The sequence below is a fragment of the Maniola hyperantus genome, chromosome 4, assembly GCF_902806685.2.
Source record: "Maniola hyperantus chromosome 4, iAphHyp1.2, whole genome shotgun sequence".
Classification (NCBI taxonomy): Eukaryota; Metazoa; Arthropoda; class Insecta; order Lepidoptera; family Nymphalidae; genus Maniola; species Maniola hyperantus.
The window spans coordinates 4909306-4936310 of NC_048539.1; the positions used below are offsets into that span (position 1 = coordinate 4909306).

Below are 27005 nucleotides of genomic sequence, written 5' to 3' on the forward strand. Positions count from 1 at the left end.
GCATGGTTATTGGTAACGATGGGACTATTTAAAGTTCCTCCCTCTCTGATCTAAGCTCATTTTCTAGAACCCATACTTCTTCATTTTTAAGTGGAATGTTAATTTCAGCTTCATTTGTAATTTTTTTGAGCATTTCTTCCTCTTGTAACTGCTTTTTAACATACTCTGTTGGTTCCGTCCGGTAACTATCACTTTGTTCAGCTCTTTGCTTGTTGTTCTCTAATTTTCCTTGACTGGGTTTATTGGAAAGACTTTCCTCAATATATTTATTTCTTGGCCTCTTTTTTTCAGCTCGGTCAACTGTCTTTTGTTTTGGCACTTGATAATCATCATTATTATTATCATCTTCACCATCTAACAATCTTTCTTCATCCAAATCATCTTCTGAGTCTAGGATATTTTCCATTTCAACAGGTTTTACCTGTTCAGAATTTAGTTTTTTCTTGTCTCTTAACTCGCTTGATTTGGGTGATGCATCTTTCAGTTTTGGCTTTTCCTTATTGTCTGATTCAGTACTTCCTCCACGATCACCTTTCAAACTCTCGTCTTCAAACAAGCACGACTTGTCAGTATCTTTCAAAGCATGATCGCTACACAAGTGAAGCTTCAAGTCTTTTGTCCCCTGCAGGTTCCAGTACCAATATTCTATGGCTTCTTCATTGTCCTCCAAAAGACTTTCACACTGTGTTTTCATGTGTGTAATTTCAGCAGACGGCTTGTCCCATAATTCATAAGGAATACCCAAGTCGACTTTGACCCCCTTGTCAACGAGTCCATGAAGAGTTTTAAACGTTTGACTCATACCCTTTGCGAACCGTGAACTGTCCTGACGCTCTTTATGTATATTGTACTCCAGAATCCTGTCACAGACCCCATCTATCGACTCAATTAATCTCAACTCAGATTTCTGATATTTAGTTTTTTTCTTTGGCTGCACGTCGTCTAGTGAATATCCTATTTCAATGACATCGTGAACCTTACCGGTCTCTTCGAGTCTGCTTTGCAACTCCGTGGCCAATACTTTACACACTTCACAACGGTTTGCGTATTTAACACCTAAATCTTCTTCGGTTTTCACTTCCACATCGCGACTACAAAGGATGGAAGTTGCGCAAACCACTAATAAAATTATTTTATCAAAAAACATTGTCTATCTCTAAGATAAATACAAAGCTTTGACTTGTGACTTCCAAGTGCTAATAATAATGGTTACTTGAGCGCCGCTTTTACAAGTTAATTACTAAAGTTAAGGTAGTCCTACCATCTCGTTTAAAGAAAAAGGCAGATTCAACTTTCAAAATAAAATAATTAAACTTCTTTCCACTCACTATTTCAATTCAAGATTTCTATTTTCTAACCAATTACTGCCAATTACTAAACCTCATCAAAACAAAGTAAAAAAATCTAAAAATGTCAGCTTGCTTGTCAGGTCAGTCGTCTGTGGTTGTCACTGACAATACAGTGCGACAAGGCTATCTTGGCGCGTGGCAAAAATCGGAACTAACGATGCCGTCAAGTGTCCCCTTTGTTCTTGTTTGAATACCTATTCTCCATCATCCTCCATGAATATTCAGCCTTTGTTCTCCAACAGTGGCATTCAAGTGCCAAGAGAGCCTTGTCGCACTGTAGCTTACTTATAGTCGTGGTCGTTTGCTTCTCTTTGTGCGCGAAAATATTATATTATAGTTACTAGCTTTTATTTCTGGTCGGTGGTTACCAGTGTTTCCATATGTAAATTGAGAATTACCGTGTTCAAGGGTTAAAATTACGGTGTTTCTAGATTAAATTACGGTGGATTAGCTAAAAGAATACCGTGTAAATTACCGTGTCATTTTTAAAAGAAAAAACGTCACGAATTAGCTTTTTAATCAGCTATTAATATTATTCTGAATCTGACTCTCCTAGCATAGCAATATCTTTTTCATATACGGATTTATTCATATTAATATTTTGTTAAATCTCATTAGTTTTACATTTTACTCCTTCCTAATTGCTTGAATAAGGACGAAATACTACTATTACGCAGTATATTATGAATTTTTAACGTGATTTTGCATTACGGTGACACGGTCAAGGTAATGGCCATATTACCTTGACGGTAGATTAGGGCTGAATTACGGTGCATCTACGGTAATTACTATCCTACAGGCCCTGTCAACTGAGGGCCATAAAAGATGCATCAGTCCATTTCTTTCGCACTTTCTATTCCTCTTTCGAAATCCACAGGACTATCTCGCTCCACTCACACAGTATTAAAGGCACATGTACATACAGCACACCTATGATATTTTTTGCTAAAATCTTATTGGTCGGTGATTAGATCCAATCGGCTTTCATTACATAGAATTTCGAAATAAAAACATGTCGGTTTTGAGAGATTTTATAACCTAACCTAAAAAACTCAATTTTTCTAGTCCTTAATCCATTGCGAGAGTTTAAACCTTGAAGTGTGCTGCAGTTATAACAGGATATTCATTTTATATTTCTATTTTCAGTTTTTTATGTTTTTGTTTTAATTGGGAGATATAGTGATGTGCTCTTTAAACTTGCCTGCCTAATTTAGGCTTAGTAATATGTTAGTGTTTCTAAATACCTAGTATCCTTTTTATCTGATATGAGGCAGTGTAGTGTACCTAAGTGTAAAAGCACCCTACATTTACACGCCGTACCTTTTACCGACACAACTAGATGGAAAGCATGGTTGATTAACTGTACATATTTGCGTAAGTACTCCCTTAGGCAATTAAAAAATGTCAGGATTTGCGAATCCCATTTCTTACCTCGGTATATCGTAAATAATAGATTGACAAAAGATTCAATTCCCACGCTGAATTTGCATATTACACAGTCTTTTAAAAACCCAGTAGGGCGATTGTCTAAAACCTGCATCAATCATTATTACAATCTCAATTGTTCTGATTGGCTGAATTTGTGCCATTCTTGTTGCAACAATGCATTGTAGCCAATAGTGAGCGAGCATTAACCATTCAGAGATGATTGCGATCGTGACATTGTAGCTGTCAAACAACCGCGGTAGGGCCACTGGTATAGTACCTACATTTTAAAATTGACAAATTTCTAGAGATATCCCCTTTACAGACTGGTAAACCCCTCGATGTTAACATAGTCGATATCCCATCGACTTCACAAACAGACAAACAAAGTAGGAATGAGCAAGCTTCTGTTATTTCAAGTCCTATATTTTAGAGCCAACAACTTCTATTACTCATTACTCTCAACCACTGAGTCTTAAATATATCATATATATGTCCCACATTTACTGAAATGTTTCCACAATAATTTTCAGAAGAAGGACTTGCTCATCGGGAGTCAGCGTGCTCAGTGGGACTACATCGAGAAGCTGTTTGCTGTTGATGGTGTGGCAGGTGTTGGATGGTCTACCAAATTAACAGACAAGCATGTGAAACCAAATTGATATGACAAGTTGAAGGCAAGTAACTGAACATTTGTTTTGTAACAATAGCTTTGTGATAATGTCCTTGCCATGGAAAAAATCCAATAAAACTATGGTGCGCAGACCTTAGTTATTGGTACTAAAACTTCTTGTTTTCGTGGTGTCTATGTTATCACGTTTTTGAAAGCACTGTCTCTGAAACTATGGGTTGTAGACCCTGTTGTTGGTCAATTTTAAGTTTCAGCTTACAAAAATCTCTTCACGTGATCACATAGACACCATAAAAACAAGAAGTACCAATAACCAGGGTCGGCGCCCAATAGTGTCGAAGATAATTATGAGCATACTAGGTGATGCCAGAGACTGCGTGGATTTTCATTTTTCAAAATCCCGCGGGAACTCTTTGATTTTCCGGGATAAAAAGCAGCCTATATGTTAATTCAGGGTATAATCTATCTCCATTCTAAATTTCATCCAAATCCGTTCAGCTGTTTTTTGTGATTGAGTAACAAACATCCAAACATCCACACTACTAATATTATAAATGTGAAAGTGTGTCTGTCTGTCTGTCTGCTAGCTTTTCACGGCTCAACCGTTCAACCGATTTTGACAAAATTTGGTACAGAGATAGCTTGCATCCCGGGGAAGGACATAGGCTACTTTTTATCCCGGAAAATTGAAGAGTTTCCACAGGATTCTTAAAAACCTAAATCCACGCGTACGAAGTCGCGGGCATCGGCTAGTTTATAATATTAACATTAGGATTAGGATAATAAGGTTTAGGATAGTATAATTATGTTTAGGATAGTATAATTATGAGTATAAAAGATAATTTTTTGAACAAAAATTTGAATCCTAATGAATTTCCAAACTACTCATTTAAATTCTTTAATTATATTTTAAACCCAATGTCTACTTTAAATCTAAATTGCATCATCAAATTTAGTTTATTAACATAATTATCTATAAAAAAATAACTATGCATTACAGGTGAAACTTGCTGCGCAAGTCTTCAGCAGAGATGTGGCCCACAGCTTAAGAATACAGATGAACACTTATCGTCAACTACAACTGGAACATGGTTATTGTCTATTCTAAATAAAGTTTTTATATTTTGATAAATTTGATTAATTTTTTTTTTGAAAAACTAAATTCCTTAATAAATTATTAGTAGGATTACCGATAAATACTGAAAATCGGTAATTAATAGCAAAACCGTTAAAATGACATCACTAAAAAGTTACGGTTTTCCTGCTGTCACGCCATCCCTAATTTACGACAATCCGCTGCGCGATTGCGGGAGAATGACAGCTACAATGTCACGATCGCAATCATCTCTGATTGGTTAACGCTCGCTCACTATTGGCTACAATGCATTGTTGCAACAAGAATCGCACAAATTCAGCCAATCAGAACAATTGAGATTGTAATAATGATTGATGCAGGTTTTACGAAATCGACCTACTGGGCATATAATTGCTATATATTATATAAAGTTAGAAAGAGATGGTCCTGTGGATTCTCATAGTAAAAACCAATAAAATGTGAGACAGACGATCACTACAACAATGACAATTTGTTATATAAATTCCTTGCCTCCCACTTCCCCTTACTACTGAAACAAACATCGTCTATGGAGTTGGTGGTCTGTATCCTATATGTTATTGGTCCGTGGTAATTACCGTGTACATGGAAACACTGGTGGTTACTAGCAAATGTACTCTGTGGTTACTAGCTATAATTTAAAGGGCTTAAAGCTACATATTGGTGCTAATTCTGTTGTACCCTAACCTAAACCTAAACTAAATTTTAGATTCTTTAATTTTAGGATTTCTATTTCTAAGCTGCATTCGCAATTTTGCTTCAACTAAATTTAAACATCCTAAATGGCCGTCTAAAATGACGTTTGAATTGAATAGTAAGTGTTGCTATTTAAGATAACAAGAACTGCACTAATGTTGTGTTTGATTTTCCCCTTTAATCTTAAAACTATTTTTTGCGAAAAATATCGAACGATGTTACTTGAAATACAAAAATAATAACTTTACTTGATTTATTTAGGTCGAATCACAATAAAAGTGTCGAAAATTGAAGTTTTGTTCATTTTATCGTGTGAAGTAGGCTTAAGTCTTTGATCAAAAGTGCTAGAACCCAGAGCCGTAAAACCAGTTAAAAAACTGATCTATTATTTTTGTTGCAAATATAATTTCTAACCTAATTTCTTTATGTTTTGTGGATAAAGAATCTTAGTTTTTGTTACAAAACTTTGTGAAAATAGTGGTTATGTGCATAAAATAGATAAAAGCAAAGAATTTTGCTTGGAATCTTACCTACCTACCTTACCTCGAAATCACCGAGGTACCTAATTGTCAAACTCTTGTTAATAAGGAAATCAATGCAAACAGATGAAAAGCAATCATTCTAAATAACTGACTGCCACAGAGTACATTGAATATACAGGTAAAGGAATATACAGCGAGGAAGTTCTGAAACTTGGCGGTATACTTACAAATCTGGCGTGCAAGGACGTGGAACGAGGTATCCATGAATTCTGCTATGAATTCAACAAACTAAGGCGGTAATGTGATTTAAGGCATGAAAGTACCTACAAGATCAAGATTGAATGTATATACCTACGTGTATAATAATAATAATAACAGGTAACAGCTGGTATCATCATAATGATCAACTCATTGCCAGCTCACCTCTCAAAATGAGAAGAGAATGGCCATAGTCCACCACTCTGTCCAAGTGCAGATTGACAGACTTCACACACCTTGGAGAACACTATGGAGAACTCTCAGGCATGTAGGTTTCCTCACAATGTTTTCCTTCATGGTTAAAGAAAGTGATACTTAATTGCTTATTAAACAGCTAGTACATATTATAATATAGCAAAAAATGGAAGTGTAGCATACCTATATAAAAATAATAATTACAGGCGACAGTTAGTATCATCACACGATCAACTAATTGCCGGCTCACTACTGAGCAGGGGTCTCCTCTCAAAACGGGAAGTTTGGCCATAGTCCACCACTCTGGCCGAGTGCAGATTGACAGATTTCACACACCTTTGAGAACACTATGGAGAACTCTCAGGCATGTAGGTTTCCTCACAATGGTTTGGTTCACCGTTAAAGAAAGTGATGCTTAATTGCATAGAAAACAGCTAGTATGCATAGCAAAAAATTGAAGTGTAGCATACATTAGACCTTTGAACACATCATCATAACAAACTTTCAACGTTGATAATTTTTATTTCAGCCCATTTCATGAAACCAAGTATATGGAGTCTGCGAGTTAAAAAGATGTTCCGTCACTCATCTACCAAAAATGAACAGTTGTTTCCTAAACTTAATTTTTATTTAAATGTTATTGAAATAAATATTAATTATGTACAGTACAGAATGAAACATTTGTTTATTATTTTATTATTTTATTTAATAAAAGTAATTGTTAATCATCTGATTGAAGTTTTCTTGCTTTTGTTAGGAAATTCTTGCCTCCATCATACTGAGCAGCTGTAGTATGACTAAGTTGTACTACTACTACTACCTGAAAATGAAATTTATAATCTATAGGTATAAATAGTTCAAAATTAGTTTTCAGTCCCTATTTATATCAATTTCAATGCAGACTTCGCCATAACAATTATAAAAACATTTTTTGAGGTTTGCATATTTTTTGGCTAAAATCTATAGAGTACCTATACTTTGAATTAGCTCAGACTAGACATAGTTAAAACATAATACTTTAAGCATATATGTGTAGAGAGCATACTTTGACTTTGCTCTGACTTAAGTTTCGGTTAAAACGAGACAGATTTATGCCAATGATATAACTCTGTCTCTTTTATCAGTATCTTAAGTCTATGCAAAGTCAGAGATCTATAGATTTCAAACTAAATAAAGGTTGAGTCTATAGATTTCTGTATTAATTTTTAGAATTATAGGTATGTGTAGAAAACTTTAGTCAGCTAGTTTTCAATAAAATAGATCTAGAAAAGATAAAAGAAATCAAATTATTTTTTGACGTTATTTCTCTTCTAACTATGGGTTCCATACCTCCAAGGAACCATTATAGGATCACTTTGTTGTCTGTCATGAAACCCAAGGTCAACGGGAAGTACCCTATACTTCCCGTTGACCTAAAGGCAGGTAGCTAGGTCAGTACATCATCATCATCATTATCAATCCATCGCCGGGTCACTACTACTGAGCACGGGTCACCTCTCAGAATAAGGTGTTTTGGCCAAAATCTAGCACACTGACCAAGTGCGGATTGGCAGACTTCACACATTTTTGAGGACGTTATGGAGAAGTCCTAGCTTTTCTCTCTCTCTTCTGTACATATTATGTAAATGTAAAAATATAAACTGACTGACTGACGTCAGCATATAAGCTGCTGACTCCTGAGTCTAGTAATTTATTAAGCTGCTGAGTTTAAAAACTTGAGAATTTGCATGTAAGGAACGTTTACTTTAAGTACCTATATAGACCACTACGACATAATTTTCAGATACTTACATAGGTACTTATTCCACCCGAACAAAGCTGGGGCAGGTACAACTCAGGCAGGTCAGCTAGTTAACCTGAAATGTGATACCCATATGGGTATGGGTATACCTATATAGGTAAACTCAACAAGATCCTATCATGATATGTTTAGGAATTACAAGATGTATCTACTAGGTACTTCTCAACTAAAACTTATCAGATGATTAAAGTGAACCCAGGCTAAGTCAGTTAGTTGTAGTTATCTATACTGTACTGTAGTTAGCAAGTACCTACTTATGCAGGTAATAGGTAGTCTTTCAAGCAGGTAGGTATCTACTGAGTTGAAAATAAAGAAGTAACTGGGTACTACTCAAGTACTTAGTTCAATACTAGGGGTATGTAAGTATAAGACATAACTAAATGTAAAATCTGTTAATTTAGCCTATAAATAAACCTTTAGGTGAACTCATTAAGATTTTAGAACTTAAACTTTATTATAAGTACTACTAACTACTACTCTACCACCACACTTATTCTGCTTTATTTTTGATATGTTTAGCAATAAGTAGTAGGTAGTAGGAATTAATCTCATTGATAATGATAACAAGGCATCAAGTTTTACCTTGGCATACCTAATTGGCAAAGATTTTGTTCACACTAATATTTAGGTAGCTACCTAATACCTATGCAAGTTTTTGTCTCTGGGTATGTTCCTTTATGCATCTAACCTAGTTGGGCACAGAGATTTTTCACAAGGACACATACTAGTGAAGGATATACTTATAGGCTACTTTTATTAGGTAGGTAGGTAAGCTAAGTACCTAAAGAAAAGTATCCTAGTCCCACAGGATTTTCGAACAGCTGCCACTTGCTAGTTAAGAAATAAGGAGACTTAAGGATCTTAGGTTTGCCTTGCTGAAGCCGCCAGGATGTCTGTGGAGGTGTCTGATACTCTTAGACAACAAAGTAGATAACCAACCTATTTATTTTTTGCGAATTAACGACGAGCCAGAGAAACCACGTATATTTCCATTTTATAAAGTTTAAATTTAATTAAAACACTTGTAAGACACTTTTTTTATCTTAAATATAACAATTCTTAACTCAAATAAAAATATTTCTTTCAAAACACGTCCATTTTGCCATTTAAGCAGACTCTTTAAATTTAGTGGGCACCTCGCGAGGTCCACTCTAATTTTAGAAAATTTTAGGTTGACGTTTCTTAATTTAGGCATTTAGTTCGTGCAACAGAATAACTTTTGCTCTTTAAAATCTAAATTGAATAGTTTAGTGCTGTCAAATTCAATTTTAGGTTAGACCTGTCATTTAAGTGGGTTTTCAGAATAACACACCTTTCTAAGTCTAATATTAGACATTTTAAAATTAGAAAACCGCCTAGAGAATCGGCCCCATTATTTGTATTTAGCCCTTATTATATCTTAATACTACAATTAATAATAATATAAATCATGCACGCGTGGAATGGTGTCAAGAATACTGGCTGAATTTCGGCGCTGGATAGCCAGGCTGATTCGTTGCGCAAAAAATGAGCCAGCCCTTCTGCTACTAGATGAGGCTATTAATCGCGGTGAAATGTCTCGTACTTAAAAGTGTTTTTTGCATTAAGCCATGTAGGTACTCCATGGCCCCAGAGTATCCACGACAAACGGAACAAAAATGTAACTCTCGATAAGAGAGGCATACTTGCGCCGTTTGTCGTTTTCAGCCATTTCTGCTGTGGCTCCCGGTCTTGATACTATCTCCCTGATATGACACGGGGCCAATATGTCAAGCATGTTGCGTTCCACATTAGCGCCCGTCCCCGTTCCCAGGGAACCAGCGTCAATCCATCAGGTCTGTTGCCATCAATCCCTGCCGGCAATCAATAAGCGTAGGAATGTCTATTTTGGCAAGACCTTGCCACAATAGACTGTGTTTGTGTGTGTGGTGGCTTTGATCGTATCGTTAAGAGAGCCATGCCTACCAGTCGACCAGAGCTCCTTTGGCAAGTCTTGTGTATTCCAAATCTATCAACCTCTTTTCCAAACGTCTGTATGTGCTGACTGCAAAGCGGTGCTCTACAACTTAAAATATCTAATAATAAAGTTCCAATCAAAGGTCCAGACTCCAGGCATTACACGAATAAGAATAAAATACTAAATATTTTTATAAACTTTGTACTTCAAAATAAAATTGTCTATGTAACCATTTAGTCCAGTCTTCTGATACATTTTTTTGTAATGTTACCTCTTGAAATATTTCACTTTGCGACTGTTCCACGAAACCCAGTTTTTTAAACATATTTAAACTAACAGCATTTATAAGAGATATTTTTGCTTCATACTCTTTTATACCAATATATTTTATACCATATAGCATCATTAAAATAACTGCCTCCCAACCAAATTTTTTCCCTCTGGCAAATTTTTCTGCTATCATTATTTCTATTTCTGCAGTTGCAGTATCTTTATTGATTATAAATATATTGGTGTCTCCGATCATTGACTCTGAAAAGAGACCAAAAAAATTTGTAATTGTATTATTTTTCATTTTGTTTCGGATCTTGATGAAGTAAAGGGGAGGATCATTTATCATGCACTGAGTCATATCTTAAAGATATTAAGTATCAAGCTTCGTTATGATATCAATATACCAGTTTTTATTAGGCTGTAAGTTTATTGTTACTAAATAGAATAATATAACATACCTATTTCAAAATCCTCTTCCTTACCATCTTTATTTTTCTTTTCATCATAAACCTTTTTGTCTAAAATAATAAAAGTACATTCTGAAAACAAGAAAAACATGAAAATGTTAAATATTGCTGGTTTTTATTATATATAAAAACTGGCCAAATGTGAGATAGAGTTGGCACTGAGGGTTCTGTAGGTTGGAAAGAAACTTAATAATAGTTATTTAGTTAAACTAATCTACCATCTCAAAAACAAATCCCTATTATTTCTGACCACAAAACTAAGTTTGTAAAGATATATTGCTAACTAAAACCCTATGCTAGTTAGAAACCATGTTTTATATTCCCTGGAAAATTCATATTATAAACATCTAAGGTATCAACTGTCAGATTTTTCGATTAGCAAACTTTGTAGCTTAAAGATAAATGAAAATCTATTTTAGAATGTGCAAACAAACTTAGACACACTATATTATGAGTTCAATTTTAAGGGTTCCTTACCCAAAGGGTTAAAAAGCAGCCTTATTAATATTACTGCTGTCTGTCTGTCTGTCACAGGTCTTTAGCTCCTAGTGTAATTAATGAGTTACAACCCTGAAATTTTGGTATTTGGTGTAGAACATTGACCCAAAACTGAGTAAAGGATTAAAACTAATGATTTTAAGCTTATTTCATTGGCTATAAAGCTTATTTCATTGGCTATAATTCAGTTGCATGAATCGAAATATCGGCAGTTAAAAATCGCCTAATTAATCGTGGTATGTACAGTGTACCCGTGTTATACAATACAAAATGGATTAGAAATTCAATTGAATTCATTTTCAGCGCAGGGCACGCACATACATGAAAAAGCAGAAAAAATCTCACCCTAGCATGTGGGGTATCAATGGTATCATTGAGCAGAGTATGAATATCTTTTTTATCATAAAAAAATAAAGAAATATTATAATTATGGGGGCCATCAAAGTTGTCAGTTTAAGACCATTTTTGTGACTGGGACTATCTAAAAACTAAGCTTAGTTATATAGCATGGCCAGAGCCAGAAATGCGAAAGCGTATCTGTCTATTACATTGCCACAACCCATCTTCTGGCACTATTCAGAGATAGCTTGCATCCCAGAAATGGACACAGGTTTCTTATTCCAGTAAATCAAAGAGTTTGCATGTATTTTTAAAAACCTGAATTCATGCGGAAAAAGCTATGGGTATCATTAACCCATAATAAAAGCGCGTGCGAAACGACCGAGAAATTTTAGATATATTTACAAAAATAATACATTTTAAAAATTATTTTGACACATCTGGGATTTCAGGCCTTGGCCGGTTTTTATAATTTTGGTGCGGGACTCTAAAAATTACAATAATTCTTACTATCCTCATCATCTCTCCATGATTTTTGCATTTCATATTCTTCTTCTAAAGTAAGCGGTTCAGATGCTGTCAATTTTTGAAGCTCTTCAGACTTCATCCAGTTATGATATCTGTTGAAATTAATTCATTTTTCACCATTTAAAAAGGGACTTAAAGCTTAAGTAATTTATAATTATTCTTTTGATTAATATATTGAAAGGCAAAAAGTCCAAACATAGAAGGTAAACAAGGGGTGCCTACTTACTTTGGTACATGATAATTTCTGTAAGGAACTAAGAAAACGTTTAGTCCTTTTATTTGAGAATTACTATTGACTCTCATTATCAATAAAATATCGTATTTTGCATGTTCTGTTGTTTGCGATCTGAATTTAAGAAAAAAAATTAAAACCACTGTCTTCTATTGTCCATTGATGGTCCATATATGTTATTGGTCTGTGGTCCATATAAGGTCCATTGGCAACACAGACCAATAACATATTGGCAACCACCGACCAGAAATAAAAATTGGCAACTGATTGTGCAACTCCTGTCATTGGTCTGTGGTCACCACAGCCATCAGTCCAAACCTCAGATTAAGAATCAATTTCTCTTCTTCTTGACCGTAGTGATCGCAGATCACTACAGACGATCTTGGTAGTGATTATAGTTATATACTCTTTGTTGGAAACTGGAAACCGTGGAAACCAAGGAAGTTAGTTCCACAGAGTAGATTATGGTTAGCTGTGGTTCTACCGTAGATAGAGTTATAAAGGTAGATTGATGTATTGTGTAACCGCGTATGAGATAGCGATACGACGTAACGATGAATAACACGACAATTATTATCATTGTTCAGTAGTCAATATTTGTATTAACCGATCAACAATACATGTATTAAACGTTTTTATGTGAAAAATAGTAAATAACTAATGAGAAATACAATGACGCCACGAATTCTCAAAGTTTGTTTTGCAACTAAAGTTGCATTCCTTGTAGGTATGTAGTCTTGAAAAAAACCGGTTACACGATAAGGGACAAAAAATAGGTTAGCTGCGTCTCTGTTTATCACATTAGTAACTTTATCTGTGCTCTCTTTTTAGTGTGAATGAGAAAGCAAACGTTCATGTATCTACCTTTATTACTCTATCTACGGGTTCTACTTTGCTGCCGCTTGGAGTAAATGTATTCTGTGGCTGCCGCTCTGCTTCGTCCGTAGGCAACGCGTTTCTCGCACCGCTTAAAACGTAGTGATTATATTGGCACCGCTCTTCATCAATGTTGACCAATTCCTATTAATCTGTGATGTTGACAATCCTTTGTTGTTATCGTGTTAGTGGTGTTATCAATCACTGATACTCAAGACAGAAAACTTGTAAGTTTTGTAATTTTTTTGTTTTAGAAGATTTTTTAGAAATTACAAATTTATTCAAAAATTCAGTAAAATTGTGTTACAACCAATAAATGATAATATCCCTATGTTAAATTAACTGGTACCCAAAGTGTTTAAAGTTTGTACCTAAAAAACTTTTTTTGTACTTAACATGTTCATCTAACCAAATGTTCGCAATACCTAAGTTTAATCAAGGTCTAGTTACTAATAACCATACCATGCTCACAACAGGCATAGTTTTAAAGCTCTCCATTACTTCACTCACAATAGTTCCTTGTGATACGATTTACGAAGGCAGGGTACCTTAACGCCTGTATCATACGACGATTTTCAATCAAGAGGTGCAAAATCGCACCTGTTAGCATTTTGAATTGAGTTATTGAATACTTATCCATACTTAACATTTTTAAAACAACTTATTTTCAGGTAAAGCAATAAGGCAATGAATTAAGACCAATTTAATAAAATGAACCAATATGAGACAGAGAAACGCCTTTGCTGGGCATACACTTTGTTGACAGTTTTACTCGTAACATCTGCAATATGTGTGGCCATACCTTACAACCATTGGCGGCAAACCTTGGACGTCTGTCCGGGCAATTGGCTAGAGAACACCAACTGTGGCTGTATATTTTATGGTGTCAGTACATTCCAGTACTTCAACGGTGGGCGTGATTCATACTGCTTGTATGCTATCTTTGCCCCATTGCCAATATTGGTGTATGCTCTAGTTATGGCGTTGTTTCATATGTACAGAGTTTGTATCAATAATATTGGCAAATATGAAAGTGAGAAGTCTACTACTGTTGAAGAAATGTATGTAAATCTTTGTTCATTTTTGTACATCTTTTAATGACAAAATCTGAAATGTTCCACTCTGTTGCGCAATTTGTGCTCTAGCCACAAACTACTGTATCTATAAAGACAATACTTTTTACTGCTTGAACACTGATCAAAATCAGTTTACTTATAGATCAACACGGCTTTTTGCATGGTTATAGTTAATTAGTAATAGATCAACATGACTTTTTGCATGGTTATAGTTAATTCAGATTTTAGATTAGATGAGATAGTTAATTAGTAATAGATCAACATGACTTTTTGCATGGTTACAGTTAATTAGTTAGTAAGACATGGAGAGTGAGTGATTTCCACATGATGTTTTAATAAAGTCAATCCACGTCGCATGCATCAGATAGTCTTAAAATTTTGTCTTTGAATTTTTGTTTCAGTGAAGGAGAATCAATAATAGTAACATCGCGAGCACGGGTGCCTGCCCAGAGCGATGGAGTGATATTCTGCTGGATACCAAATGCCTGCTTAGCGGCTGTGTTCGCTATTTACAACCTTGTGCATGCTGCAATCATGACGGATGGCTTCATCAAGACTTGTACGCAGTATAGAGGGTATTTAGTTAGGGTAAGTTAGTATCACCTACTCTATACCATATCTACTGAATCAAGTTTCAGCTCTCTCTACCTAATCCCATACAAAAACAGAGAGCGCTATATTAGCTACATTCTGCGGATAAGTCAGTTAAGCGCTGTCTCTGTTACATACCCTTACAAATGATAGAGCCAAACAGAGAGAGAGATATTAACTTCATTCCGTGGGTAGGGTATATGGGCAATTCATTTGAAAATTGTTTTTATTATTCGACAACAATCAAATAAATAGATAATAAATATATTCTTTATTGACGACTAGCGACCCGCCCCGGCTTCGCACGGGTAGCTTATTACAATTTCGCAGGGACCTTTAATTTTTTTATGACACTCAGGGATAATGTAGCTTTCTACTGGTGAAAGAATTTTTAAAAATCGCATCAGTGGTTCCTACAAACAAACTCACCAACTTTACCTCTTTATCAGTTGACGATATTAGAAACAGTGTGCTTAGTATGAGATTTTACTTCTCACCAACCTTGATAGAATTCAAGCGTCTAATAATTTCAGCTTTAAAGTAAAATGGACCTTAACTTCCTTGTGTTAGCGCTCAAATTCGTCCATACATGTACAGCCAGCATCCCAAGCAGTAACGCTGTGAAATTTAAATAGGTGGTACTGAATATTTGACTTTGAATCAAAGAACGTTAAGTCCTTTTTACTAAGATGTTATTGTGTTTAGATTCAAATTCTATCAACATTGGTGAGATGTCAAACCTGAAATCTTTTATTGAGCACACAGATGGAGTGTAAATTATAAAATTAATGTTGCAGCAAGTTCACGCCACGGGAGACCACGCGACCACGATCCACTTCCGTTTATCCTGCCAATCGATTTTCGACTTTATGGACTATATCCAGAAGGACGCGGTTAATAGCCGTAGAGGCAACTTCATCAACACCGGCATTGCACTGCAAATTGCATTGATTACTACTTGGTTTGCAGTGTTCCTGTGGATAGTAGTTGCCGTGCATACAGCCTTGAGGGCGTATAAGGAAAGAGAAGTACTAACATGCTGCGGTCAATAAATGTGCCAATAGTTTAAGCATTAAGTATTGAGTCCAACTGCACACCATATATATACACACTATTATAATTTTTTTGCAAAAAATTGTGTCACTTTCGGGGTGCACGCAAACGACAAAATTAGCTAACACTACCTTAAACAATACGCACACAATCAGGGTACACACACAGAGACGTGCTATCAGTACACAATGACGTCACGAAGTTCTAGGTAAAAGTGGAGTTTGCACTCGTAATACCTATTTGTCACCAATGGTATCCAACTTCTAGTTATAATTTGGTAGAAGTGGGATAGCGATAAGTAGGTATTTGCTTCATATACATATTTTGGAGTGCGAACTAAATACTTATTACTTCGTGCATCGACTCTTCTTATAAAATTCAAGTAACTATGACTTCATATCTATCAGCCATACTATATCTTTGATACTATCAGCTGACATTTAGGGTTGCCATCCATCAACAAAATATTTTTGCAGTGATTATTTTATCATTTGAAAAATTCATATTTTTTTATTGTTCACGGAAATTTCAATTGAGTGCATTTAAAATACCTACACAGATCGCCATCGTCTAGAAACTGTAGAAGTTAAGGTGAGGATGTGATGTTTCTTTCACTAAAGGATATTTTTATACTGGTTCATAATCAAATACCGACCTCCAAATTGAACTAAGACACGTGGTTTGGCAGAAGTGTAGGCCGACTTTTACACTCCAGTTTAGTTAAGCACTTAATGGGTTTTAGTTACCGTATCAACAGTATTTACAATGGACAGTGGTAAAAGTATTTCAAAATAACATTCCATGTAAAGCTGATAGAAAAAACCTGCAAGAAGCCAAAGGAGTTGCAGCAATCACCTTTAAAATTACAAAATATAAATTAGATATCTACAAAAGACAAAGATTACAGAGAATAAGATCATAGAAGAATAATTATTTTTTACATTTTTACAAGCTATTATTATATGCGAATCGTAAGATATTCGTCTTGACAAATCCCACCAATGCCATCTTTACTAATTTTTTGAATTGCTTTTATTATAAATAGCCTTGTAATTTTATATGTATTAAATTCCCTCACAACGAGCATTTATTATATTATTATTAGGTATTTAGGTGTATTTAATTTTATTAATATCATCACATCTTTATAAACAATTTTTTGTACCTAATAGATTGTTAGAACTAATTTAATGCCTTTTTAACTTTCATTATTAGAATTAATTAATTATTTCATAAGGTAAGTCAATTAAAAATAGCATTCCTTCCATTTTACCTTCCATTTTTAACATCTTATTAGTTTAAAACTATTAGGATACACGTTAGTATATAAAATATTAAATAAAATTTCAATAAATACTGCTCAAAACCGCCTTAATTATACACAAAATAAATATCATTCGGTACTTCCCGCATTAGGTACGTATTATATTACAATTAGTTATAATAAGAGAATTTACTTTAGGTATATTTTTAGACATACTGTTCTTTATAAATAATTTATTTTTAAATTTTACAATGTTTTTTCAGTCAATGTAATTGTGCCGTCCAAGATAATATTAAGTAATTTAAATATGAAACTGTAATTTGTTTATATAAGTATACTTATTAAATAAAAGATAAAATAAACATCACTTATTTTCTTTTATTTCTTTACTTTTTGCGCTGTTTAGAGATGAGACACATGTCTCATCTCTAAACTATCCGCGGAATGTTAGTATAGGTAGCGCTCTCTCTGTTGGGCTCATCATTTGTATGAGGAGCATCATACTAAATTATCCGCGGAACGAAGTTAGTATACTTTCTCTGTTTTTGTATGGTAATAATACGCTCTCTCTGTTACAATTTATATTGTAACAGAGAGAGCGCTATTCTAACTTCATTCCGCGGATAGAGTTAGAGCTACTGATATGAACAACAGCTGTTAGATTTTCTGATTTTTAGTGCCGCAACTTATAGATTATGAGCCCGCGAGGGCAAGACCTTCGTTAATTTAAAAAAAACTGAAAGTTTCTCTGTATATTGTCCCTAACACAGGGAGGAACGATCCGCGACTATGAAGTTTGGATCAAGATTTTTTACACTTTTGTTACCTGCTATCTGGAAAAGCCACCATGATCCAAACTTCATAGTCGCTGATCATTCCTCGCTGTGTTGGGGGCAATATGCAAAGAAACTTTCAGCTTTTATAAAATAACGAATGTCTGGCCGCGGGCTCACTCTATTGTATACCTATATCCACATCTGCATTGTAGTCTGAACTCTGATTTTTTATATCCGTATTTTCACGGATTCGGATCGGATGAGTACGTGATCGCGTGAGAGTAACAGCGATCTGTAGTGAGCCGGTGCGTGGGTTGATCATGATGATGATGATGATGATTTCTTTGTACGTAGGTATAGCAGTCCGCAAAGATGTACTTACCAACTCACTAGGTGTATTAGTATTAAATATTGTACAGACTATGTAAGAAAATAATACAATAAAAGAACCACATAAAATATTTTATTTCATAACCACAATACAAAACATTTATACGTTTATCTACTCAGGCTTTGATTTCAGGCCTAACAAACTTAAGAAACAACGACCATTAAGTATCAATATTTATTACCTATTAGTCTATTTAACGTTAAGTCCAGACAATTTTTAGTAAACAAGTAGGTACTTAAAGTTCAAAATATACAATAAACTTAAAACAATCAAAATGCTTTTAAAAATAATATGTATAGGAGTACGCGACAGGTTGAGTTGGCGATCGGAACGCCCCGCATGTCACGCTATCCCGCAACCCCGATTGCTATACCTCCACCTATCGCGTGCTATAGACACCGTGATCGCAAAATAAGTAGTCCTATCTGAAGTTGCACTCACGGCTATATGCCGTATGCGCAGGTCATAGACTAAAGAGTAGGTAAATAGTACAGGCCCGACTGAGATCTGTTTTACGCAATATGCAGTCGTACGCATCGTGTTCAGCTGGTACTACTTTTTTTGCGTGTTTAGGTACAATATAGGCAGCCTTATATTCAAAAAGCTATATTTAATCATTAGGTTAACATAACGTAAAAAACATCGTAAAAGTTTAAAGTAAGTAAAATATATTTATTAATATCCATTATTTTAATTTATTAACAATAATTCGATAGTTACATAAAATCAGTCTAAAATTATAAGAGTTTATATCTTATATACGTTATACAGTGTATAATATGTATAATTAATACATTATACACTTAAACAGCAGTAAATATAGAGGAAAGTTTAAACACTTTAATCTAGTTTTTATAGATCATAAAAAATACATTTTTAAGCTTGTTTTTAAAATTATTATCGGAAATATTTCTCATGAAAGGTAATAATTTTATTTATTTACAGAAAAAACGTTATCGAAAATGTTACTCTAAATAAGGATGTCAAAAATTATATCGATAATTTTTATGAATTTATATGAACGCGCTCTGTAATTAAATTACAACCAGTAGGTACAATATATTATTTTGCTTGAACTAATTATAATAATAATAATAATATGAAGCCACTATATATAAGTAACAATACATTCAGTTAAAAGTTGATCTATTAGTATATTAATATTATGTGTGTGTTTATTGTACGGTCGGCCTCAGAATTCGAGTAGCAATTCCGCAAAACTATTGCATCAAAAACCAGTCGCACTTATGACACTCAGATGTGCGCAAAACCGTGCCGTGCAGTGCAAGCGAATTCGGCCATTAAGGTGCTACACGAGTTTTAGCCTTTGAATGTACATTAACTATATTCTGTGCACATGAATATAGAATAGAACATTATCAGATTTTCTATTTTTTTTATTAACTTGAATTATTTATATTATTATGTATATTTTTTTAGTATACAGACAACATTAAATATTTATTTACTGTGGGTATATTACATGGCACGTTAATCAGACACACTAGGTAAATAATAAAATATTAGGTTTACTATAATTATAAATTATCAAAATTAATAATATTTGAAGTTAAAGCTCTTGTAAGGTAACCAAACAATAATGGAAATCTAAAATTGTTTACATTGGAAACAGTATTGTGATAGCAAAGCTGCATATCGCATACCAGAAAAAATACATGACTTAGTACTTTATAAATTCTTTTTTTTTCATCACTGGGCAATGAAATATTTTAAAGATGGTTTATATATGATGTAAATATATGTATGTAAGTATAATATGGTTTAGGTATGATGTAAATTGGAATGATGCATATGTACCAAATATTTATAAAGAGTAATTATAATTTATAACACATTTTGTAGTATTTCACATTAAATTACAATACCATTTTAAGTACTAAATCATCATTCGTATTTTTTTAAAACGTCACCCACCAAGTGTCATTCTCACAACCAAGACGAATCTAAATTCATCGTCGTTAGCGACATCTCATTTGTTTAAATTGACCAACCCCATTAGGCGGTAGGCAAAGCCAACATTTTTTTTATACTTACGCACACCCTAAAACATTACCCTCTTTTTGGTGCAATTGGGCAAAAATGTGACATTTATATATAAATAAATAAGTTTCAGTTATTTGACACAAAAATTGATACTTTTTAATCACAAATTATTCAATGAATACTCATTTTATTGACTCGTATTTTGGCATTCAGCTTCCCAATCTTTTGGTGTTAGAGTGTCGAGATGCTCCACAAACTTATTGTACGTGCAGGGATCGTCACAGTAAGGCAGCTTCAATTCTGTAGCTACTTCCACTTTGGTGTTGTTTCTATAAAATAACTGTAACAACGAAAATGTATTAAGTAAATGTTTTCAAAAGGATTTTTTAACATTTTCAAATTGCAACCTATTTTTAAAACATTAGTATAAATTAAGATAAGTAAGTTGCTTTAGCCGAAGTTGTATTTGCGAAGTTTTCGCAAAAATAACTAAAACTATCGATATTGTAAAACATCCTATTGTTCCCCACACTAGAATGCGTCATGAAGTTTAAAAGGAATTTAGTATTAGCTAGTTCTATAGGTCCCTCAGTCCCCTCATCATTGTCAGTAAAGGGATGACCGTGATCTAAACTATTCTAAATGACCAAAGCAGGCCTGTCGGTTCCGTAATTGTTAATATTATGTATTAATTAATTACTTTTACATTTTCGCTGCTGTGATGTCTTTGTAATTCAATAGACTGGTAACATCAACTTATATATATAACTTTGGGGAGTGTGGTCAAGAAATTCACAACCTTATTCCTTTTTCACAGTTCTACCACAGAACAGTGAGAAACCGTGAATGTTGGCACCCTTATCTGCTCGTACGAAATGTTTCTGTTCAGCGTTTCTAAGATGTGGAATGCCCTATCAGCGTCCCGTGTTTCCTGCCGATTAAACCCTAAATACCTTCTAGGCAATAGTGAATAGGCATCTTCTAGGCAAGCGCGCTCCAACCTAGACCTTATCATTGCTTTTTATTAGGCATGACTGTCGTTAAGCGTAAGCCTATCACACAATTTAAAAAAAAACCGGCCAAGTGCGAGTCAGGCTCGCGCAACGAGGGTTCCGTACTACAGTCGTAGTTTTTCGACATGTTGCACGATAATTCAAACACATAAAAATAAATAAATAACATATGCATAAAAATAAATACAAATCTGTTTTAGAATGTACAGGTGAAGACCTTTCATATTATGATACTTCACTTGATATAGTTATCGTGCTTCGAAAATTGAAAATACTAATTTGTAGTTCATGACCACAATTTAATTTTTTTTTGTGTGATGTAACCACAAATTCACGGTTTTCAGATTTTTCCCCGAATGTCAGCTATAAGACCTACCTACCTGCAAAATTTCAAGATTCTAGGTCAACGGGAAGTACCCTGTAGGTTTCTTGACAGACCGACAGACAGGCAGACAGACAACAAAGTGATCCTATAAGGGTTCCGTTTTTCCGTTTGAGGTACGGAACCTTAAAAAACTTACTCTGATAAAAAAGCTGTCCTGTTCGACTTCCTCGTGCAACTCGACGCCGATGCTGGCGCCGTATTCCGGCTCCAGCAGCTCGCGGAAGCCGAGCGCGCGCCACAGAGACACCACGTTCACGTCGTGCCCCGAGTAGATATACAGGGAGCGGTCATTGGAGTGATTCACTCCGTCTAATAACCGCTGCTTTATTTCATTCAGGAGTGGACCTGGAGGTAAAATTTTTAGTTAGATCTCCAACTCAAGGAAATAGCAAGCTTGTGGCGGTTGCCACAGTTGCAACTAGATGGAGCAAATCAATCGATAACGTTTCATGACGTAGTCCCCAACGAATGTACCGCCGACAGTACTCCCAATAACGGAGTTTTCTGCAATCTGCACTATATCAAGAAGTTTCAATATACAACCGTCAGCCCAGCTGGCGCCCCGAGCACAACACCGCTCGGAGGGAAATTTCCCTATTGCTACGGTCGAGCACACAGACACCGCTCCCTTACAAGCTGAAGTAGCTTTGGACAGGCCATGTCAATTGCAGAAATTAGATGCATGGCCGTTGGGGCCAACGTCATGTTCTGGTGTGGAGATAGTGCAACAAGCACAAGACAACCTCCATCCGTTGGACTGACTACTTATAAAGGTAGTGGGAAGTGGGTGGACGATACATGCACAGATTTGCCTGAAAACGTACTAAAGGCGACGACAGTGTACGGTGACGCGATCTAGAGATCAATTTTTTTTAGTAGCCTTGTATCAAACTAGCTTATACTCGCGACTTCGTCCCCGCATATCCGCATGCCAAATTTCAGCTCGATCTGTCTAGTAGTTTGAGCTGTGCGTTGATAGATCAGTCAGTCAGTCAGTCACCTTTTCCTTTTTGGATTTTGGAAAGTGCTGGCAAGCTGATTTTAAAAATACACTACATCATTACATTTCAGCTATTGATTTCTAAAAAAGATAAAACAAAGTAGCTCACCCGTATGAAACCTCTGTATAGTTTCATTATAAGACAGTAGAGCTAGACTCAACATGAATGGCACTCTCATTTTATGCGGAAACACATTCTTCGTCCACTCGGGCAACTTCAACCCAGCCTCCTGTTGCGATGCAAATGTGCTATAAAGGAAATCCACTTCCAGTACACTCCGCATACTCTGATTTGTGTGTTTGCTCAAATAGTCAAAGAGATCCATGAATTTAGGGTCAGCATTTTTCTCAGCTAACACCTCATTGTACATCGCCTTTGAAACTTTACATGGTTTAGTTGCTGCCACTATCTAAAATATCATTGTTGGTTTAAAAAAATATAAATGTATACTTAACAAACACAATATTATAAAGTGTGAATTTTGTGAGTTTAAGTACCTATATGTTACGGAGGGTCATCACATTTGGAACAAATTGTCCAAGGATGTAATTATTTCAAGCCCAATAAATCATTTTAAGACAGGATTTGACAATTACATAAAGAACTTCAAAGACAAATGACGAAAAAGATGTAGACTCATCAACTAAAGCTGCTTAATCAATTATAAGATACTTGCTTATGCTCGCGACTTCGTCCGCGTGGACTACATAAATTCCAAACCCCTATTTTACCCCGGCAGGGGTTGAATTTCGAAAATACTTTCTTCGCGGATGTCTCTGTCATAATAGCTATCTGCATGCCAAACAGCCCAATCCGTCCAGTAGTTTGAGCTATGCTTTGATAGATCAGTCAGTCAGCTTTTAATTTTTTTTTTATATTATTTATTTATAATTTTTAAATACATAATTTATTTAAAACTAAATGAAAAATACCAACATTATCCATATTTCTAGGCAAAGAATGCACGGGTATGGGCTGCCAGGGTATCTCTGGGTGCCACATTTGTCTCTCCGAGGGCGGGTACAGCCCTGCAAGGAACGTGTAAGCACTCATCATGCATCTAGAGGCATCGCTGCTGCGAATGTACACATCCTTCTCGTAATATTCCTCTGGTATGAAGTTTGCGTAGTAACTGCGGAACTTCTTGCCTAGTTCGTACATTTGAAGCTTTCCTGCCTGTGGACATAAAGAATTCATCACTAACCCATTAACGAGATTTACTTGGCTTCTGAAGCAAGCTTGGAAACTAGCACTTGGTAACCAGAACGCTAGCAATAACTTAGCGTTATTGTTATACTACCTGAACACAATCCAATACCAATTTGCCTCATTTTGTAGTTGCAATAATTTAGTATTTTTCAAACCCGCAATGTATAGCGCGGGTCAATGCCCGCCTACGACGCGGCAAGTGGCCTACTTACGCGTCAGTCAGATATTTTTTTGCAATATACCGTAAACTTTTACAAAAGTATAGGATTTTTTATATCTTTTTTCACGTTTTTTTTTTGTGGTATCATATCAGTAATCATCAGTACTATCACCTGTCTTCGTTTCGTCAGCGTTCTGGTTACACCCTGTATGTATTTTAGAGTAAAGAAGTAATTTAAAAAATGACATACATTTGTCAGGCCACTAAGTCCATCAGGCCACTGGTAGTTTTTAAAGGGATCACTTTTGTAAGAGCTCATTGGGGCCCGAGCTCCATGGCGGAAGAACTGCAACATTAAATTGTTATTGGTATATAGGAAACAGAAGTAGTGCTGAGTAAGCTATAGAAATCATTAAAATCTTTTTAGTATGCTCAAAGAAAAACCATGTTGTATACATACATACATACATGTGTATACAGTATACAGTATTGCAGATTGCTAGTGAAGAATGTTAGGATTCTTGGTTTCTTTGGTTGCGAATTCAAGTGGATATGCTGTGGAAACTATTGTATGAAAACCTCATATTATGTCAGGCCATTTAACTAAAATCTTTGTTATATTGAATTCAAGTGTTTTATTTGTCTCAAACATATTCAATGTATATAATCATAATATAGTTACTGATATCACTACACATATTATAAATGTGAAAGTGAGATTGTTTGTTGGTTTATTGGTTTGTCCTTCAATCACTTCGTAACGGAGCAAGGATTGATGTGATTTTTTGCATGGGTATAGTTAATGCCTGGAGACAACATAGAACCTGGAGAGTAACATAGGCTACTTTTTATCCCAGAAAATCTGAGTTTTTACAGGATTTCTTACAACCTAAATCTATGCGGATGAAGTTGCAGCCATCAGCTAGTAAGCAATAAGTATAGGTATACGCAAATTCAAGAAATAGATTGTACTTGGAAATTTTTACTCTCAATTGCATTCCAAATTATCCAATTTATTGTGAACTAAAATATATGTAGTAAATCCCGTGGGAACTCTTAAATTTTCCAGGATAAAAAGTAGCCTATGTCCTTGCCTGGGATATAAGCTAACTCTGTGCCAAATTTCATCAAAAACAGTTGGGCCGTGAAATGCTAGCAGACAGACAGACAGACACACTTTCGCATTTATAATATTAATATTATTAAAATTAAAATTAAATTAATTAAATTTTTAAATTTTATATTCGAAGTTATGTATTTTTATTTTATTTTAAAAATTAGCTGGCTAATGCACAGCATGCTCTGCAATGCGACTAATGTGCCGCCTATTGCATGTTGTTCCTGCAAGTCTCAACAACAACTGGACAAAACTTCATCACAATCGGATAGTTTACCATGTTTAAAGGCACATGGCAAACTTATATGTTTATAAGACACATTCATTATTATGCATATTGTCGTTTGTAAAAAAACTACCTGAGTGGGGACTGGGGGGACTATATTAGAATTCAGAATACTATAAAATTTTTATTTATTTAAATATACATACACAAAGTATTTTCGAATTGTCAAGTGTATCTACCTATGTTGATAGAATATTACATTTTGTGTACTTACAATAATAACCATCCGTAATGTTTTGGACTCATAAGGTAGAGTTTCGCTCAGCACACAATACCCAAGCAAGCAACTGAGTACTGCCAGGCCTAGCACCACAACCGCTGTGGTCGTTGATCTTTTCGGAATTGTGTGACATGTTGCTACGGCCTTGGGAGAGTGTGACCTTCATAAATCATAATAATATTTTTTATGATTGCTTATTATGATTGCAGTCTCATCTATACATACGCAGTATTTAGTTTGGATGACAAGACCTTAATCAATTAACAAAACTTCTAAAATTGACTTAGGATTTAGGTTTTTAAAAATCCTGTGGGAACTCTTTGATTAAGTATTAAGTATTTTTATGCCTGCTTATGTCCTTCCCAGGGATGAAAGCTATCTCTGTACCAAATTTTGTCAAAATCGGTTGCACGGATGGGCCGTGAAAAGCTAGCAGACAGACAAGAGACACTTTCGCATTTTATTAGTATGGATTTTTGGTGTCTTTAAAACGAAATTTGGCACAAAACAGTACTTACGTCTTAACATAGACCTTTGATTCCGGGAAAATATCAATAATTTACATTTTACAAGAAACCAAAAGCTTAATTCGACTGAAACAGACGAATAGAAAATTAATATGGTGCAACAAGAAAAGGTAAGTAATGCACAGTTTTATAAGAATTTTTAAAAATCTTATATTGAGGTTATGTTTTTGTATATTTTGTTATCATAAACCTCAGTTATGGAGGGACGGGTGAGAGGAGAGACCCCCACTATGCGCGGAGGCTCCTTTTACTGGGTGGTTAAAAAAAAAATAACGAAGCCCCCGAATGGTACGAAATCGTAAAACAACTCCTTATTTACCTTCGCCAAGTGTCATCATTTTCATATTCCATTTTCATAGTTTGTTGATAGCAGTTAACACCTATTTATTTTGTTAAACTGTGAGCTGACAAATACACATCTTAACTTCTTCACAAAATCAAGCAAAATCTTTAGAAAATACCTTGAAATTGAAATTATTCAAAAAGTCGATGGTCGAAACAATTTTTGACTTAAAAGCATAGAGTAAAGTAATGTAGTCAGTAGTATCCCCAAAGAATTTCTAAGTACCTACCTACTACTTCGTAGTACAACATTGAGTATATGGTTTGACGTTTGATTTGTTATCGATTTGACATTGGCATTTGGCAAGGTGACCTCGTAGTGACGGGTAACATTGGTATGTTGGTCATCGTGCGGTTTCGACACCGCATGTCGTATAGAAGCAGGTGTTACTTTGCGATAATCCAAAACACACAATGAATCAGACGCATAATTTGCTATAATCCGGTGAAACAGAGAAATACAGAGTTCCCACGGGAATTTTAAAAACCT

At 35.0% G+C, this 27005-nt stretch overlaps 4 protein-coding genes and 1 long non-coding RNA gene across 7 annotated transcripts; 2 read left to right on the forward strand and 3 right to left on the reverse strand.

Annotated features, from left to right (window-relative positions):
* On the reverse strand, nt 1-1385 carry CNPYb (protein canopy b). Its single transcript, XM_034985498.2, has one exon. The coding sequence runs from the start codon at nt 1145-1147 to the stop codon at nt 29-31; it is 1119 nt and encodes a 372-aa protein (XP_034841389.1). The 5' UTR covers nt 1148-1385; the 3' UTR covers nt 1-28.
* Nucleotides 1386-2593: 1208 nt separating this feature from the next.
* On the forward strand, nt 2594-4537 carry LOC138404785 (uncharacterized). Its single transcript, XR_011238579.1, has 3 exons — nt 2594-2723; nt 3308-3451; nt 4406-4537. It is a non-coding gene; the product is annotated as an uncharacterized lncRNA (long non-coding RNA).
* A 5533-nt stretch (nt 4538-10070) lies between these two features.
* Mnat9 (microtubule-associated Nat9) lies at nt 10071-12398 on the reverse strand. Its single transcript, XM_034985516.2, has 4 exons — nt 12219-12398; nt 11975-12084; nt 10619-10699; nt 10071-10418 (listed from the first exon to the last, which is right to left on the reverse strand). The coding sequence occupies exons 1-4, from the start codon at nt 12293-12295 to the stop codon at nt 10078-10080; spliced, it is 609 nt and encodes a 202-aa protein (XP_034841407.1). The 5' UTR covers nt 12296-12398; the 3' UTR covers nt 10071-10077.
* Nucleotides 12399-13291: 893 nt separating this feature from the next.
* Nucleotides 13292-17441, forward strand: LOC117997261 (uncharacterized). 2 transcript variants are annotated; one of them, XM_034985510.2, is made up of 4 exons: nt 13292-13327; nt 13772-14161; nt 14578-14764; nt 15565-17441. In XM_034985510.2, exons 2-4 carry the CDS (start codon nt 13812-13814, stop codon nt 15817-15819), a joined length of 792 nt encoding a protein of 263 aa, XP_034841401.1. In that variant the 5' UTR covers nt 13292-13327; nt 13772-13811; the 3' UTR covers nt 15820-17441. The 2 variants fall into 2 exon arrangements, with proteins under 2 accessions (XP_034841401.1, XP_069354256.1); XM_069498155.1 differs by having other exon boundaries at nt 13325-13463.
* An 865-nt stretch (nt 17442-18306) lies between these two features.
* LOC117997250 (testicular acid phosphatase homolog) lies at nt 18307-26700 on the reverse strand. Of its 2 annotated transcripts, XM_069498156.1 has the most exons (8): nt 26493-26700; nt 26165-26239; nt 25641-25806; nt 24274-24369; nt 23591-23830; nt 22763-23063; nt 21790-21998; nt 18307-20595 (listed from the first exon to the last, which is right to left on the reverse strand). In XM_069498156.1, exons 3-8 carry the CDS (start codon nt 25650-25652, stop codon nt 20443-20445), a joined length of 1011 nt encoding a protein of 336 aa, XP_069354257.1. In that variant the 5' UTR covers nt 25653-25806; nt 26165-26239; nt 26493-26700; the 3' UTR covers nt 18307-20442. The 2 variants fall into 2 exon arrangements, with proteins under 2 accessions (XP_069354257.1, XP_034841385.1); XM_034985494.2 differs by lacking the exon at nt 26165-26239.
* Between the last annotated feature and the right edge of the window lie 305 nt (nt 26701-27005).